The 17,183-nt window shown below is 41.7% G+C and overlaps 1 protein-coding gene across 1 annotated transcript in view; it reads left to right on the plus strand.

Moving 5' to 3' along the window:
• The first annotated feature begins 8,972 nt into the window (after positions 1-8,972).
• Positions 8,973-17,183, plus strand: part of IL12RB1 (interleukin 12 receptor subunit beta 1) — a 163,516-nt gene continuing 155,305 nt past the window's right edge. The window contains exons 1-2 of the mRNA XM_089670055.1: positions 8,973-9,087; positions 14,643-14,769. Of these exons, the coding sequence (XP_089526181.1) occupies positions 8,973-9,087; positions 14,643-14,769 (242 nt within the window). The remainder of the gene's footprint in view (positions 9,088-14,642; positions 14,770-17,183) is intronic.

The following is a 17,183-nucleotide window of genomic DNA, read 5'->3' on the forward strand; positions in this document are numbered from 1 at the left end:
CATATTTTTTTCATTTTATAGGTATATATGGATATATATACCTGTATACTATTTTTAATATTAAAGGTATTAATTTTATTGGATGTGAGTATCGGTATTTATATCCATGTAAATTATTGCTAGGTCTTATTTACTAAAAAAGAATTTTTTTTCCTCTGCCCCTTTATTAGTATAGATAAATTAGTAATAAAGTGGGGTATTATGTGGGTTTTAATATAATATTAATAAATTAGTTGTATTGCTTATATATGTTTTTAAGGGGAGTGTTAACAAGAATATGCTATATATATGATGGTAGTGGATGGCTCCTATTCATAGCGCGGATCGAGTGCTGTAATAGGATGTCTTCTATTAATGAGGATAGTAGTGCGGACTCCGGCAAAATGGCCGCCGGGAGTCCGCCCTCTAATTAGGTATAGTGGGTTGACTATCCCATATATAAATGAATCATGGCTCTGGGGGGCGGTACCCTGATGAAGTCACGACGCACGTGACGCAACGCGTCGGAACGCCATTCCCAGTACGAGATTACGTCACTTCCGGTCACGTGGGGACGTTTTGTCCGGACGTAGCGGCCATATTGGTTTCCCTCCCTGTATGAGAATACACCCATGATGTGAGGTGGAAAAGCGTTGTATTCAAAGATTACATGTGAGTGGGAAAGTTTGTTATGCCATATTACTTTTAATAAACGGTGTTACACTATGGGAAGCTTTTGTTTGTGTCCTATATGACGTGGTGAGAGGAAGTGGAGTGGAAGTCCTGAGGTTCCTGGCTGAGTTGTCTGGAGAAAGGATTGCCTTTAAGGAGAGTCTTTTGCCTTTTGGCCCTGTGTGGGTCGAGGAGGGGAGGTGAGCAGGCATTGCTGCCGTTGGAGGATTCCTTTCTTGAGCACTAGAAGTGAAGATCAGAGTGTTTCACATTTTTGCATGGACTATTTGAGTTTATTCTGAAACACTGAGTCTATTTATATATTTTTTCTTCACTGATTTAAGAAGCGATTTATTTTATTTCATTCTATTTTTATTTTGTTATAGGGTTTATCACAAGCCATATGTATTATATAATTTATTGCAGAATCACTATATATTTTTTTGATTTTTTAGGTTTGTCACAAGTATCACGATTTGTCACATTTTTCATGAATTAGTATTATTATGATAATCGTTTCCATCACGGTTATTTGAGTATTTATTATGAATTGTATATTTGTTATTTTTTATCACAGATCTATTAAGAGGTAATAATATATTGGTATATATGAGAGGTGTTTATGAATTTTTACCACTAATTGATTTAGTTTATAATGTTTTTTATCACTTATAATATCAATTAGTTTAAGTTCAGTGGGTATTTATGGTATGAGGGTATATTAGTTTTTTAGATAATTTGGGAGCGCTTCACTATTTAATGCACGGTATTGTTGACCTTTTGCTATTAAACATGTCCAGTAAAAAAAATTTTAAAAATCAAATTTCGTCATAAATTTAGGCCAAAATGTATTCTGCAGCATGTCTTTGCTAAAAAAAATCCCAATACATGTAAATTAATTGGTCTCCGTGAAAGTTATAGCGTTTACAAATGGCGGTATATATACTGGAATTTTTTTTTTACTAGTAATGGCGGTGATCAGTGACTTATAGCGGGACTGCAGTGGGCAACTGGGGGGAACTGACTTGGTGTCACTGACATCCCCAGTGACACCAATACAGTGGAAAACACTGACACTGTACTAATGGTACTGGGCAGGAAGGGGTTAACATGAGGGGCGATCAAAGGGTTAACTCTGTGCTGGGTGTGTTTTATAAGGGGCTGTGTGTTTGTGCTTCACTGTAAGCACACTGCTTTGTACAGCTGTACTGTGCACAGCCATGCAAAGCAGTGTGCAGGAGTTGACAAGGAGAACTGTTTTGTTTACAAACAGTTCTCCTCCCCATCGGAGATCCTTGGCAATCACCAGGTTCCGGCAAGTAATTATCGGCTGGGACACGGTAATTGATAGCCACAGCCGCGAATGGCGGCGCGGGTAGGGTGCGCACGCACCTTGTGCGAGTCCCCTACCCGTAAATGCAATATCACATATATATATGTGATTTTGTGCACCCGTGCTGTCCTGTAGCAGTATTTCTGCTATAGGGTGGGCAAGAAGCGGTTAAGAATAAGTCATGTGAGCAATATGAGGGCTGCCATAACTATACTCTCTTTCAAAAAATGATAGGTGCTTGGCTGTGCCTGATTTCAGCACTTGTCATTTACAGACCTGGAGCAAGCATGCAGTAAATGAATATCAGACAAGTGTCAGTACTACTCATCTGTACAAATTTTCTGGGTCAGTGACTCAGACAGCATTGAAGTACAAGAGTCAGTACGACAGCAAAAGTATAAAACCCTGCAAAATTAGTTAAAATTTTAATTCAGCTGAATCATGTAATAAATCTTTAACTGAAATTGAAAAATTATTTAAAACCATAAAAATAGCAAATAACCCAAATAACTCAAATTGCTGCACGCATTAGGCTCTAGTGAACTGACCTCATTCTACTGTGTTTCCTGCTGCTGAGATGTCAACTTCTAAGAGACATGTTTTGAGGTCTCTTGACTAGAAGGTAGGTTTGTGCTGCAAAATATTGCTCCTTGCAACTCTGACAAAATGTAAATCATCTTTATAAATCTGAATTTCTTTTACACAAACCACCTTTCATTTTATGTTTAGAGGAGTGGTTGTTAACTTATGAGCTAAAGGAGGTCTCAAATGCAGCCCCTGTCATCACCAAAGGGCAGGCACATAATCTTCAATATACAGTAAGGTCCATATATATTTGGACACAGGCACAATTTTAGTTTTTTTCAGGTATTTACCAAAACAAATTCAAGCTATAGTTATATAATGGATATGGGCTGAAAGGGCACATTCTCAGGTTTAATTTGAGGGTATGTACATCCAAATTGGAGGAAGGATTTAGGAATTACAGCTCTTAAGAGTAGCCAGCAAGTGAAATGGCAAAGCATCAGAAAGTCTGGCAAAGCATCAGAAAGGAGGAAACCCATGTCCATGCATTCCAGACTTCAGGCAGTCATTGCCAGTAAAGGATTCTCAACAAAATATTAAAACTTAACATTTTATTTATGATTATATTAATTTGTCCAATTACTTTTGGTCCCTTGAAAAAGTGGGGATGGCTACTCTTAAGAGCTGTAATTCCTAAACCCTTCCTCCAATTTGGATGTACACACCTGCAAATTAAACCTGAGAGTGTGCGTTTTCAGCCCATAACCATTATATAACTATAACTTGAATATGTTTTGGTAAATACCAGAAAAAAAAAAAATTAATTGTGCCTGTGTCGAAATATATATGGGCCTAACTGTATGTAATGCTTCAGAACATTCTCAGAAACTGCAGACCTGACAAAGAAGATGAGGGTCAGAGAGTGTGTTTCACGTACCAGGTTGCAGAGCCTGATGTGAAGAGGAAGCTCAAGGACCACTGGTAATGAGACACTGGCCACACAAATGTGGTCAGAGGCAGTTCTAGGCTTTGTGAGGCTTTAGGCAAAAATTAGAGATGAGGCCCCACTCACACCAATAATGGGAAAAATAATTTAAGCAATAAAAATTAACTGGGGTATGGGTAAGACAACCATTGGCAGTTCAGGAGTGGGGATAACAATTTAGGTGTGCTGTAATCCATAACTCTCTCCTCTACTTTAGGCTGGGGGGGGGGGGGTCGATGGAGGGTGGAAAAAAGTCAGTTACGGGTTTGCTTCATCTCACGGCTGACAAAGCAAATATAGTACATACCAAACACAGATCGAGACATGAGATGCCAACTGCTGCACTGCTGTGACTACACTAACCCCTCTTCTGCTGCACTGATAATACTGTTCTGTGGATGGAAGGGATGACGCAACATCACTCTTTGGATGGACATCAGATGCAACATCACTCTTCATTGGCTGGCGGGCGGAGCTCCAGAAGGGTTACAGGAGAGGTGAGTGTGACAGGGCTCTTAATGCTGCCTGAGCACAGCCTCTGTCCCTAAAAACTGGGGTAATATGTTAGGTCAGTCTTTCTCACCCTTTTTACCTTCGAGAAACCCCCGGCAAAAAGCCTGAGATCTCAGTGCACCCTTAAAATAATGTTCACATCTACAGCTCATGGAACATTGCTAGGATCAGCCAGCTGTTGATAATAACAATAATTTTTTATAAATAGCATTAAATAAAAGAGTACATGTTAAAATGTACCTATTTAATATGAAACTTGTGCTTTTTTTTTCTGCAGACATTTTGGGTCCAACTTGGGATAAACAGTGTGTGTGTGTGTGGGGGGGGGGGGGGGGCAGCAGATCAGTGTACAGGGTCTCAAAAGGGCACACTACATGAGGGGGAAGCAGAGCACATTACATGGAAGCAGGGCACATTACAGGTGGGTAAGGCACATTATGTGGGAGAAGGCACATTACATTAGGGAACGGCACATTACATGGAAGCAGGGCACATTACAGGTGGGTAAGGCACATTATGTGGGAGAAGGCACATTACATTAGGGAACGGCACATTACATGGGACAGGGCACAGAGCACATGACATGGGACAGGGAAAATTACATGGGACAGAGCACATTACATCAGACAGTGCACATTACATCAGACAGGGCACAGTGCACTTTACATGGGACAGAGCACTTTACATGGGAAACAGCACATTACATGGGACAGCACATTTTGTTACCCAGGACACTTCACATGGGGCAGAGCACTTTACATGGGACAAAGCACATTACATGTGACATAGCACATTACTTGGGACAGGACACATTATATGAGCCAAGGCACATTACATGGGACAGGGTACAGGACACATTACATGGGACAGGCCACTTTACATGGGAAAGAGCACATTACATGGGACAGTGCACTTTACATTGGACAGAGCACTTTACATGGGACAGAGAACATTACATGGGACAGAGAACATTACATGGGACAGAGCATTTTACATGGGACAGGGTACATTACATGGAACAGAGCACTTTATAGGGGAAAGGGCACATTACATGGGACAGGGCGCATTTCATGGCACAGGACACTTTGCACGGGACAGAACACTTTACATTGGGCAGGGCACATTACATAAGACAGAGCACATTACATAGGAAAGTGCACTTTACATGGGACAGTGCACTTTACATGGGACAGGGCACTTTACATGGGACAGGGCACATTGTATGGGACAGATTGTTGGGCACAGTGTGGAGGAAACAGCTGGGCACACCACTCTACTGGCTTCCTTCTTCCTCTACCTGGCTTCAGAGGTGGCTTTCAACAGTCCTCCAGTGGCGCGCTGTTCCCAGCCTGCTGCACAGTCAGTAGTATGCCAGCTTCTTCCCTGCACATGTGTTCATGCAATCTATCTTTCAGCTGCCTGTAACAGGCAAGTAGATCGCTGCAGAACCCAGGATGAGAAACACTGCATTAAGCAAATTAGGTGGCTGCAAGGCTCCTGAGAGCGAGAGTCCTTAGGCGACCACCTAATTTGCTTAATTAAAGAGCCATCTTTGAGCATGGTGAGGTACGAGTGCCTGTGGGATGCCCTGCAGACTATGCAGGTAAGTAGCTGGTGCTTCACCAGCAACAGATCAGATGGCCCAAACAGCAGATGGCAGCAGGAGTAGAGGACCCCAGACTTGGCAGATGGCAGGCTGGCAGAAGACTGTCTGCGGGTAACAACAGGCTGGCAGACACTGGCTGGCAGATGACTGGCTGGCACCAGGTGGTCAGAAGATGCTGAGCAGGTGAATAAGATAGAATGCGTGGTCAGACAAGTCGGGTCAGTAACAGACCATCAGATCAGGCAAAGACAGCAGGCAGAAGAGTGGTCAGGGTACAGGCTGAGGTTAGTATAGTCAGAGCAGGCAAATGAGCAAGAAAGCAAGCAGGATCCAGAGACACACCGAGGTCAGGGCAGGAGGCGCTCAAGCATGGTCAAGACAAGCAAGGGTCAATCACAGGAGTCAGATGCAGGAGCAAGCAGAAGAACACAGGGAATGCTGTAGATCAGACATCAACTAACTAGCATAGCTGCTGCACTTATATAGTCCACTTGGCGTCAGTGTCAGTGGCGAATGCGCACACCCCTGTGTGTGCACATATGCATGTGCTTGTGCACAGCAAGATGAGAACTAGCAGGAACGCACCTGCGCATCTGTGTGCACCTTGGAGCTTCATCGGCACTATGACCAGTGCATCACTGACAGTATGGACATGCTACAATTTTGGCTGGGGATATGCTGCAGCAGACAATATGAAACTAGGAACAGGTTCAATAAGGCTAGTAGCCAATGTTCCCACTACAAACTGCTGAGGTCCAAGGGCTACACGTCCTATACAAAAGGGCTGGGACCTGTGGGTTTACAGGGCAGAGCACTGTACATGGGAAGAGGCAGCACTGATGGGCACTGATAGGTGGTACTTCTGTTTATCTCAGAAGCTCTGATAGTAGAATGCCAATGAAGTCACTCCAGTCTGCATTGAAATAAACACGTCAAACTGTTACATATTCACACCATTCACTTACTTTTATTGTGACTACCCTACGTGCCCCAAACTATGGCATGTGCAATATCAACTACTGCTCAACATAGAATCTCTGATATGTCTACCCTCCCCAATATTCTCATTTCTCTATAGGTCAGTAAAGTGCAAACATTGCATTATAGAATCAGAGTTGTGGGGAAGAGACAAAGCTAATATTGCTTATTGAGTGCACTCAGCCAATGGAAGCTTTTGGGAGCCATCATTTGAGTCAGAAGCTGAATCATCAGAAGTTGAATTAGATCAAGTATGTGCAGTCACCTTATGGTGCCTAGTTTTATCTATTTAAGTTGAGCTGAGCACTTCTTTAGACTGTTTTGCTTTAACCTGACTCTTAATTTTAATAGTAAACTTTGAAAACTTTCCATTGTTTTGGATATACTCTTAGCCTTGGTTCACACGTATGCGACTCTGGATGCAATTTCAAATGCACAGATTCGCGTACTAGATATTATGTGTTCCTATTTAGGTGGTTCACAGAGATGCGATCCACAGGCATTGCATTTTGAGTGTGATTACGAAATGGGTCCTGGGCAAGTTTGGAGCAGTGCGTTCCAGACTCCCAAGTGATAGAGTATAGTGGCATGCAAGATCTGAGATACGTGTTCACATAGGATTGCGATGGACAGGTGTTTTTGCACTGTAAACAAAAACAGAGCAAAAAATGTGGAAAAAAAAAAGAAGTTTTTCTTTGTTTCTATTATAAAATTTTGCAAACCAGTAATTTTTCCCCGTTACTGATGTGCATTGATGAGGTTGCACTGATAGGCAGCACTGATGAGGCGGCACGAATAGGTAGTACTGATGAGATGGCGCTGATGAGGTGGCACTAATATGCAACAATGATGGGCACTGATAGGCAGCACTGATGGACACTGATAGGCAGTACTGATGGGCACTAATAGGCGGCACTGATGGGCAACACTGACTGGCGGCACTGACTGATAGCACCGACTGGAGGCACTGACTGATGGCACTGATGGGCGGCACTGCTGGACACTGACTGGCGACACTGCTGGGCAAAAATGATGGGCGACACTGCTGGGCAACACTGATGGGCGACACTGCTGGGCACTGATGGATAACACTGCTGGGCACTGATGGATGACACTGCTGGGCACTGATGGATGACACTGCTGGGCACTGCTGGGCGGCACCGGTAATCAGGGCACTGATTAGTGCAGATCTCCCCTGTCACATTTGCCGGTTGTCGGCAGTACTTTCCTCACACTGTGGGCAGCACTGATGGGCAACATGCTGTGGGCAGCACTGATGGGCAACACTGATGGGCACTGATGGGTGGCACTGCTGGGCACTGATGGGTGACACTGCTGGGCAACAGTGCTGGGCACTGATGAGCGGCACCAATAATCAGGGAACTGATTATTAGTGCAGATCTCCCGTCACATTTGCCAGTTATTGGCAGTACTTTCCTTACGCTGTGACAGCGTGAGGAAAGTGCACCCGATAACCAGCAACTGTATTTACATTGTGATCTGCTGTGTCATTGGACACAGCTTATCACGTGGTAAAAGGCCACTGTTATTGGCCTTTTACCTCAATCCCAATCACCTGATCACCAACATCGTCGGGTGCGCACCGCTGGGGTCGTGCACTGGGAGAACGTCCATGGATGCCCTCCCAGAACTGGACAACCGCGCTGTAGCCGTCTTTCGGCTATAGCGCGGTTGGGAAGCGGTTAAAGTCAATGGGAGGCGTTTTTGCACTGAAGTCAATGGGAGGCAGTTGCAGAGAGAGAGAGATAGCCAGCAAAATCACACCTGTACTGACACTGAACATAAACCGGAATGCAATTCACAAAGAAACTCATGCCTAAATCGCATTGCGATTTCGGCACGCATACTGTATGTGTGAACCCAGGCTTAAAGGAAAAATATAATTGCCAAGATTTATATGTGAAATGCCCATCCTTATACTTTCAAAGACAAAAGGGGAACCATTTTTGCTCCCCTGTAAGTGTTATATGACCAGCACATATTACTAAGGCTCCAGTAGCTCTTTCACATCCCTGTTTGGATGTTATAAACATCCCACATAAACCAGTTTTGTACAACAGTTTCCCTGTACCTGTACTATTTGACTGTGGTTATAAGATGTCACAGTTTCTCTTCAGCATGCAGTGACATTTTATTGCAGACCACAGCTGTGTACTGCTTTGAGTGCAGCAGCACTTGGTGACCTACAATGTGTTACGATATTTTCTCATACTCAGTTTATGAGAAACACTCTTGCTTTAATTTGATGATCTTTTGTTCTCAGTATTAGTTTGGTTTTCCCCTCTGCGAAAAGGATTTTTTTTTTCATTGAAAAGTCTTTACTACATTTGAAACCATTTCATTCTTAAGTTTGTTTTGAAATGGTGAAGGGCATGATGTTGCCATTGACTCTTTTTGGATCCAGAGACAATGTTAGGATGAATCTACTACTTTGGACTCAGCTCGTCATTTTTGTCAACACTGATCCACAGGCAGGTAAGTCAGACTGCAACAAGTCAACCTAAACCTTGTCTAATGAGAAGATCATTATGACCTGATTATGTTTAACCTGTAAATGTAAAAATTCTAACATTACACATGTTACAGTCAGCAAACCTTTCTTTTTATATGTTTTCCTCTGTTCTTTATTAATGCTTTTGGCCCCTACCACAACATAGCTTTTAAAGTGTTTTCAGGTAGCTTGAAACCCACTCACTTCCCTTCAACTTATAACAGAAACTTGTTCACTTTAAGCAAACTATAGAGGCTGTAGTTGGTAACTTTGCCCAGAACATGGGTAATCAGTCCACTTTCTATAATTAAAATACAATGAAAATATTTCATATAAGTGTCTGTCTCTATTTGCCTTCTGATCCAATAGTGAAGGTACCTACAGGTAAGAGGTCATTTGTTTTGCTGTTTTAAGAAACTATAATATTGCCCTCTTACTGAGATACATTTCTAAAGAAACCTTCCTTCTTGACAGAGGGATACTAAAATGTTTTAAAGCAGTATTAAACCCCAAACCAACAATGAATTATATTGTACCTTACCAATCATTTCTGGCCAGTAATACACGTCCTGTATTAGAGCGCTTCCACTCTGGATGAAGGGACACAGGGGGCACCTTTGGACAGCAGCATTTTCAGTCTGGGGGGAGGGCAGTGTTAGATACAGTAGCAGATTTAGATACACTAACAAATTGACTCAAAGCTCCAATTAACAATTTTTATGCAGCTTTAGCAACAGTTTTTTCCTTATGGAATAAAAGTTTTACATAAGTAAAAGCTGATCATTTTAAACACCCCTTTCATTGGTCTCAACCCTTGAATTGCTACATCTTCAGGACAATTGTTCTGCTGGAAAACTACAGACTTACTGGCTAAATCACCAGATGAAAATAAAGGAACAGAAGTGTCATACACCTTGGTTGGAGGCTGAGCTGACAAGACGGCTTCCCTTGTGACTCCAGTCCAAGAACACCCTGAATGTAGTCACAGAGGTACAATGCTCAAAGAAGTATGGGTGCCATAGGCTTGGTAGCAGGTGACTGCCAGGGACAGAGATGTAGTCACGGTGAGTCAGGGTCATACATGGTAAGTGCAGTCAAGTAGCAGGCCAAGTTCAGAACCAGGGAATTAGGCCAAGGGAGGTCCAGTAGCAAACTGAGGTCAGTACCAGGGAAGTAGGCAGAGTGTAGTCAGAGGCAAGCTGAGGTTGGTATCCAGAATCCACAGAGCAAGGTAAGGAGCAAGTCAGGTCAGCAAGGTAGGTCAGTCAGTAAAAGCAGGAGCACAAGAACACAGGTCACGGGGAAGCTGAAGAACACCCAGTGATTAGCACCAGGGCCTCCTTTATTAGGCAGCTTGCAGCCATTTCCAGGATTGGGTGTATGGACATGCACGCTGGCGTACACAGATGTGCTGACATATCAGTGCATGTTCGTTACTGGCCCAAGCTCATCTGTATGCTGAAACGTGCACAAACATTAGGTGCATGAAAATTAACATTAGCTGCACAAGAATGACCATTATACTACTAACTACTGCAGCCATCACATCTAAGAATAGGTATGCTGGATTATAACAAATGCTTGTTTTTGGGTTTTTTTACCGTCTTAAGGCACTTACTGTTTGTTCAGGTTAAATACTGGTTTTGAAGCAAACCTTCACTTTACAAAACCTACTGCCAAATATGAACTGCTCAGACCATTGATCATTGTCTTCACGTCAAGGACATCTTAGCTTTTCCAGGGGCAGACATTTGTCACTGCTCTTTGCATACATTAAAGAGTACGGAGAGTAGTTAAACGTGGCAATGAGGGCTTAGAAACTGATATCTGACGAACAGTTGACACTTGAATATAAAAATACGTTTCATGGATGCAAGATGTTATTTCAATTATATTGATAGAAAGGGTTCTAAGGGTACCATAATGCTCAGAGAATGGAAGAGTTAACTTTAAGTATTAAAGCTTTGCATGATTTTTTGCCAGAGTATACTTTTATTTATGCCTGCTCTAAAAAACCAAACTTTAAAAATGAGTATATTTAATTGATATGTGTATTACCACTCACATTAGGAAAGTGTAAACTCATCAACTTAATAAGAAAATGAAAGCAAAATAAGAACTTCTAATGACATTTCTTTTCATCAGAATAAAGTTGTTATAATGACTATAGTATATGTATATCTTGGTTTCTAAAATTAAGGTGTTATAGCTTAGAACGGTATTCTAAACCACTGAATGTAATGTTTTCGAAAGAAACATTTTAAATAAAAGGCACAACTGTTACAGTGGTAAACCATCAGATAAAGTATATCTAAAACCAAAACTTTTTTTTTACTTTTTGAGTAGTGGGGGGTTTAAAATACCTGCAGGGTTTTTTTTTTTACTGTTTTTGTCCTATGTGGAAAAGTTTCCTTAATTTAGGATTCCTCAAACAGGAGGTTAAAGGGAAATCCCCTATTAGCAATTTATCAGAGGCAATGTAAATATTTAAAATTTTCCATCCCTTTGTGTCCTGGTTACAATAGTTGCAGAGGCACAAAGAAAAAGTAAATCTCCCTGATGGGGACATGAACAGCTATACAAACTTATTGGGTTTTAGCATTTTATCACCCTATCTATAACATCACAAAATTGCCAATAGATACAGGTTATCTGTTTCACATATAGTCAGGGGTGTCCCTAGGCAGGTGCAGGTGGTGCGCGCCGCACCGGGTGACATCTACCGCACGAGGTGATACCGGACCTGCTCCATGAAAAGGTAAGTTGTAAAGCAACGGCAGGATGGATCAGATCTGCGTATTGAGCATAATGGATCAGACTCCAATCCATTATGCTCCCCAATCTGCAGATCCGATCCATCCTGCGGGGATTGTCAGCTTGCTTTACAACTTACCTTTTCGTGGAGCAGGTCCGGTGTCACCCCGTATAGGTTGCATGCTGACGATCCCCGCAGGATGGATCGGATCTGCGAAATGGGGAGCCTAATGGATCGGACTCTGATCCATTATGCTAAATCCGCAGATCGGATCGTCAGCATGCAACCTATACGGGGTGACACTGGACCCGCTCCACGAAAAGGTAAGTTGTAAAGCAAGCCAACGACCCCCGCAGGTTGGATCGGATCTGCTGATTGAGCATAATGGATCGGAGTTGGATCCATTATGCTCAATCCGCAGATCCAATCCATTCTGCGGGTATCATCGTAGGGGGTGTCACCAAGTGTTATCGCACTGGGTGAAACCAACCCTAGGGACGCCCCTGCATATAGTACTACTGCACAATCAGATTTTTCATTTTTGATTAGAAAAGGGTTAGATCCATTGTCAAGTTTTTATTTTGTTCTGTTTCCCCACTTGGGGAAGTTCACTATTCTGTTTATACTGATCACCATTGTCACCAAGAAAGAAAGTGAGGGAATATATAAAGGTTTGGAATTTTTCTCACAGCATGGAATAAGGAAAAATATTCCAATGAGGACATTTGTACCATAGACAACTAAGTGGGGAATTCCTCTCATTTTGGGAGATTTTCTCTAACTTTCTGTTGCCTCTTTGAGACAGGAAGTGAAGAAATGTTTTCCTAATGCTACACAAAAGACAAAAAAACCTAACAGGGGTTTAAAGTTTACCCTACTCTATCCGAAACTCAAAACCAAAAACATATGATTTTGGCCATACGGTATATGCACTTTAAATGATTGTACTTTGATAAATCCACCTATAAGAAACCAGAAAATGAAAAAAGCTATTCTTACTTAACCATTTACTAATACATAATGTAAAGTAAAGGTAGTAGTACTAATTTGCATGCAAATTGGAAAAAGTCTTACATTACTCTAGCACTGAATCTGCAGCCAAATAAGTCAACACAGTTCTCCAAGAACCTAAACCTTCCAAAAGCACATATCTGGCTGTAGCACTGCAGTTTCTGAGCTAACATCTCCAATATCAGCAAAATGGACATATTCATGAGGTTGCGTAATTTCAGGACGAGGCTTCTATACGCTCCTCCTAACCACTCTTCTTACTGTAGCTCAGCTACCCATCTTTGGATCTTTGACTTGCCCTTCTTTATCCTTCTGTTTGCTGACCCCAACAAATACCTTCTCGATAAACAAAACGCTCTTCTCTAACTTGTTAATACTTTCTAGCGTTAGATATTGTTCATTCAGAAGGAGAACCTAGGCTTCTAGGTAAGAAACTTGGTTAAAACTAGAGCAACAGTATGCACTCACAACCAGCTGTTGTTGAAGTGCACAAAATGTACTCAATTCAGCTTTGTCAAACCTGGAGCACATATAGAAGACCTATATAGAAGACCTGATATTTTATGAAGACAACTAACAACAACCAGTTAGTAGTAGTTGTCATCTATCTTCTTGCAGTACTCCTCACTCAAAGCCATGTAAGGCATCTGTACTCATAGCCAGGAGCATAAAATTTTCTGTGCAAGTGCCAGAATTTACACTAGTGCATAATCTCTGGGCCAGCATCTTTGTTCGTGAAATAGATGATAAGCCTGATTAGCGTCCAAACAAAAATGATACAAAGCTTCTGGGAAAAAGGAAGATGAAGGCATTGTCAAGCGAAGTATTGTGATCTGAGAGGTTAATATCTTTAAATGCATATAACATGAAAAAATATATTGGATGCTATGTAAAGTTTAACACAGGTAGATCTATCAAAGGAACAATAAAACTTGACACTCCAGTGCTCAGCAACCAGCAGAGGCATCCATCGCACAAACCAAATGTCACATTATATAGTTGCAACCCAGCCTGGAAAGTAGCAGCGGTGTAGTCCTCCTCATATCAGGGGAAATCCAACACTTAGAAAAATTCCCCCTATTCCTAATGGTAGGGGGTAGCCAAACTAATTGTTGTTATCTACATAAGGAGGTTGAGGTCTTGGGGACACTAGCCATAGCTCTAAGAAGAGGGAGCGGTTCCCCGAAACGCATCAGCTGTTTTTGTCTTTTTGTCTCCAGTTGGAAGTGGAGAGTGGACTCTCTCGTTGTGTGCTTTATGCATTGACATGCCTATATCTCATTAGACATGTGAGTGTAATAATTGTTTTATATCCTCTAATGAAGTGTTTGGCATAATGCGCTAGATGTTTGCACCATATTTTTGCTTGTGTTTTGTACAGGTAGATCTATATCCTGACATACTAGGCTAAGTACAGATGGGTGTTGGAATTTTGTCTGCATCCATCACCTGACAGCATCTCCCTGTTGCTGACATTCTTGTGCAGCAGGAACATAGAAGTACAGGAAGTGCTGTGCCAACATGTATGAAAGACACGAGTTGGCATAATTTTACATAATGCAGACCAAAGTACAATTTTCACTATGTGTACTTCACAACGAATCCATACTGCGCAATAAAAACTTTTTGTATGCCAAAAACTTCCTAACGGCTGTTATGTGTGAAAAGTGTGCATGCTTACCAATATATACAGTAGATGTGGTCAATATGGGGTTATAAGACATGTGGTCAGTAAGCAGGTAATTTATTAGATTTATTCTTCATATTTTACAGATCAAGCCAAGAAGGCCCCCACTGATCTTATATGTTACCAGAATTATACCTTAAAAAATAATTTCTGCTATTGCAGCTGGAAACCTGGGACAGAGTCACAAAATGCTACTTTCACTCTCAATTACAGGTATGTAGAAGCAACAAATTAACTTTTTACACTTGGAAAAAGATTTAATTTTCACAAATCATTTCCTTTAACTGTTATGGCTTAGCTTTTAATTTCATTCTGTTGTAAAAAAAGAAAAAAAAGCAACACATGCTGTTCTTTTCACCTGGTTTAGATTCATACATACAGTATACAGCACGGTTTCTAAACAAGGTTCTGTGGAACTCTAGGGTTCCTTGAGCAATGACCAATTTTTGCCTCTCAGGTAAGTTCCCACTGACACCACTGATCTTTTTAGCTATCTGTAAGGGGGTAATTCTTCCCAATGACAACAAGTGTAAGGAGCATTCTTACCTCTGACTATCACACTAATGTGTCATGAATTGTAGATAAAGTCATTTTAGCAGGGGTTCCGAGACCGGAAAGTTATGTCAAGGGTCCCTCTACGTTGAAAAGGTTAAGAAAGGCTGGTATACAGTATTATATACAGTATAACTGAAAAATCACATGTATTAAAGCTGAACTTCTGGAAAAAATAATTTTTGCACATTTGCTATTTACCAATAAGTCAATAAGTCAACTATAATGCTCTGTTTTCAATGTGTGGATGGCTACTGTATTAGTTAAAACTGTTGGGTTAATTTATTCTTGACAGTATAGTAAGCACCTAACTTTCAGTGCTGAGACTTACAATTCTGGCTTAGATACAGTACATATGATGAAGAATAGTAGGCCACTTGCATTCCACCTTATCCTCATCTACCGCTCCCCGTTTCTCTTCTAGTCACAGAATACCCTTTTGTTATTATTATTATTTTTTTTACATTAGAGATGAGCCATATACGTGTTAATTTTAGCCTAGCTCATAGTTCTCTCATCAATTATACTAACCATGGTTACTAGAACGTTGCTGCAATGCTAGCATCTGTCATTATTACAAAGGTTCTGCATCTTCAGCTTTGATTAACAGTATTTGTGGCACCGGCTTAGCATGTCATAATGTGATCCAATTCTGTGAAGTTGTAAGCACAATTCAGGCAACAAGCAACTCCAAGACCAGAGGCCACTGCATCTCCTAGCTTTTAGTGCTGTCATCTATTACAGTAAATAACTGTGGTTATTAGAATTTTGCTGAAACACTAACATCTGCTTTTATTACAAAAGCTCTGCATCTAACGGTTCGAGATAGCAGCATTTGCGACACTGGCTTAGAATGTCATGATGGCAACTGGCTCTTTGTGGCTGGAAGCAGCATCCTCTCAACAAGACTTGGAGGGCAGAGAATCGCTGCAACAATGAGGCTGCTCTTCATCTATTACAATAAACAACTGGAGAGGTCTATTGTAGACACAAAGGGGGAGATTTACTAAAGCTGGTGCACACAGAATCTGGTGCAGTTCCGCGTAGTAACCAATCAGCTTCCAGGTTTTATTGTTAAAGCTTAATTGAACAAGCTGAAGTTAGAAGCTGATTGGTTACTATACACAGCTGTGCTAGATTCTGTGTGCATAATTTTTAGTAAATCTCCCCCAAAGGTTGCTGGAGACACAGAGGTTGCTTGAAGACACATTTGTAGCTGGAGAAAATGAGGTCACTGGGGTTACAGGGGTCGCTGGAAACACAGAGGTCTCTGGATATACATGAAATGCGGGGGCACGGGTTACACTGGGGTAACAGGAGTGCACAAGTGTGAGAAAGACATTTGGAGGACAGGACTGCAAGGTCCTATTAAGGCAAGATCTATGAAGTAATGTGGGTCACAATCTCTTGGGGCACAGACATGTAGAGGATGCTGGAGTGCACAGTTGTATCTGTCTGGAAGCAGGATGTACTCTGAAAGCTTGAGCAGATGCTGGACACGCAGGGGACTTGTCTGCAGCCTGCAGATATGGTGACATCTTGCCTGAACAGCGAGCAAAGCATCACTTAGCCCTTTTGGTTTTTTTGTGAGCAAACCTTAGGAGAGGTGTGGAAGGAAACTTGAGCTGACTCTTCAAATATTGTATGCAAGAGGAAGAAAAATGCAGCAGTGTTTTGGGTTACAGGATCTCCTTTTTCCTAGATTGCAGATGTAGATAGCAAGGATTCCACAGCGAGCAGAAAAATCAAATGTGCCTAATTAGCATGGTCTGTAGGGAATTTCTGTGGCTCATGCTTGAAGAATTTATTACACTAGTTCCGGAAGCTATGGCAGCCCTTGACATCCCCCAAAAGCATTGAGGATGTAGCAAGTGAAATTTAAAATTCATGGGCAATGCACATGGCTGCACTGGAGAAGAGTGGAGTTAAATTTTCTTTTGCAGAAGCAGGAGAGAACTGTTGTGTCAAAAAGGTGTGTAGTTGCCAAATCTGCTGGACTTGCCTAGCTTCCTGGTCCTCGACTCTTTAAGAGTTGTTCAGGTTGAACTGTATGGAGCAGTGTCTTTATTACATTT

The sequence above is a fragment of the Staurois parvus genome, unplaced genomic scaffold, assembly GCF_062004578.1.
Source record: "Staurois parvus isolate SC_StPar_1 unplaced genomic scaffold, SC_StPar_1.0 ptg000086l, whole genome shotgun sequence".
Classification (NCBI taxonomy): Eukaryota; Metazoa; Chordata; class Amphibia; order Anura; family Ranidae; genus Staurois; species Staurois parvus.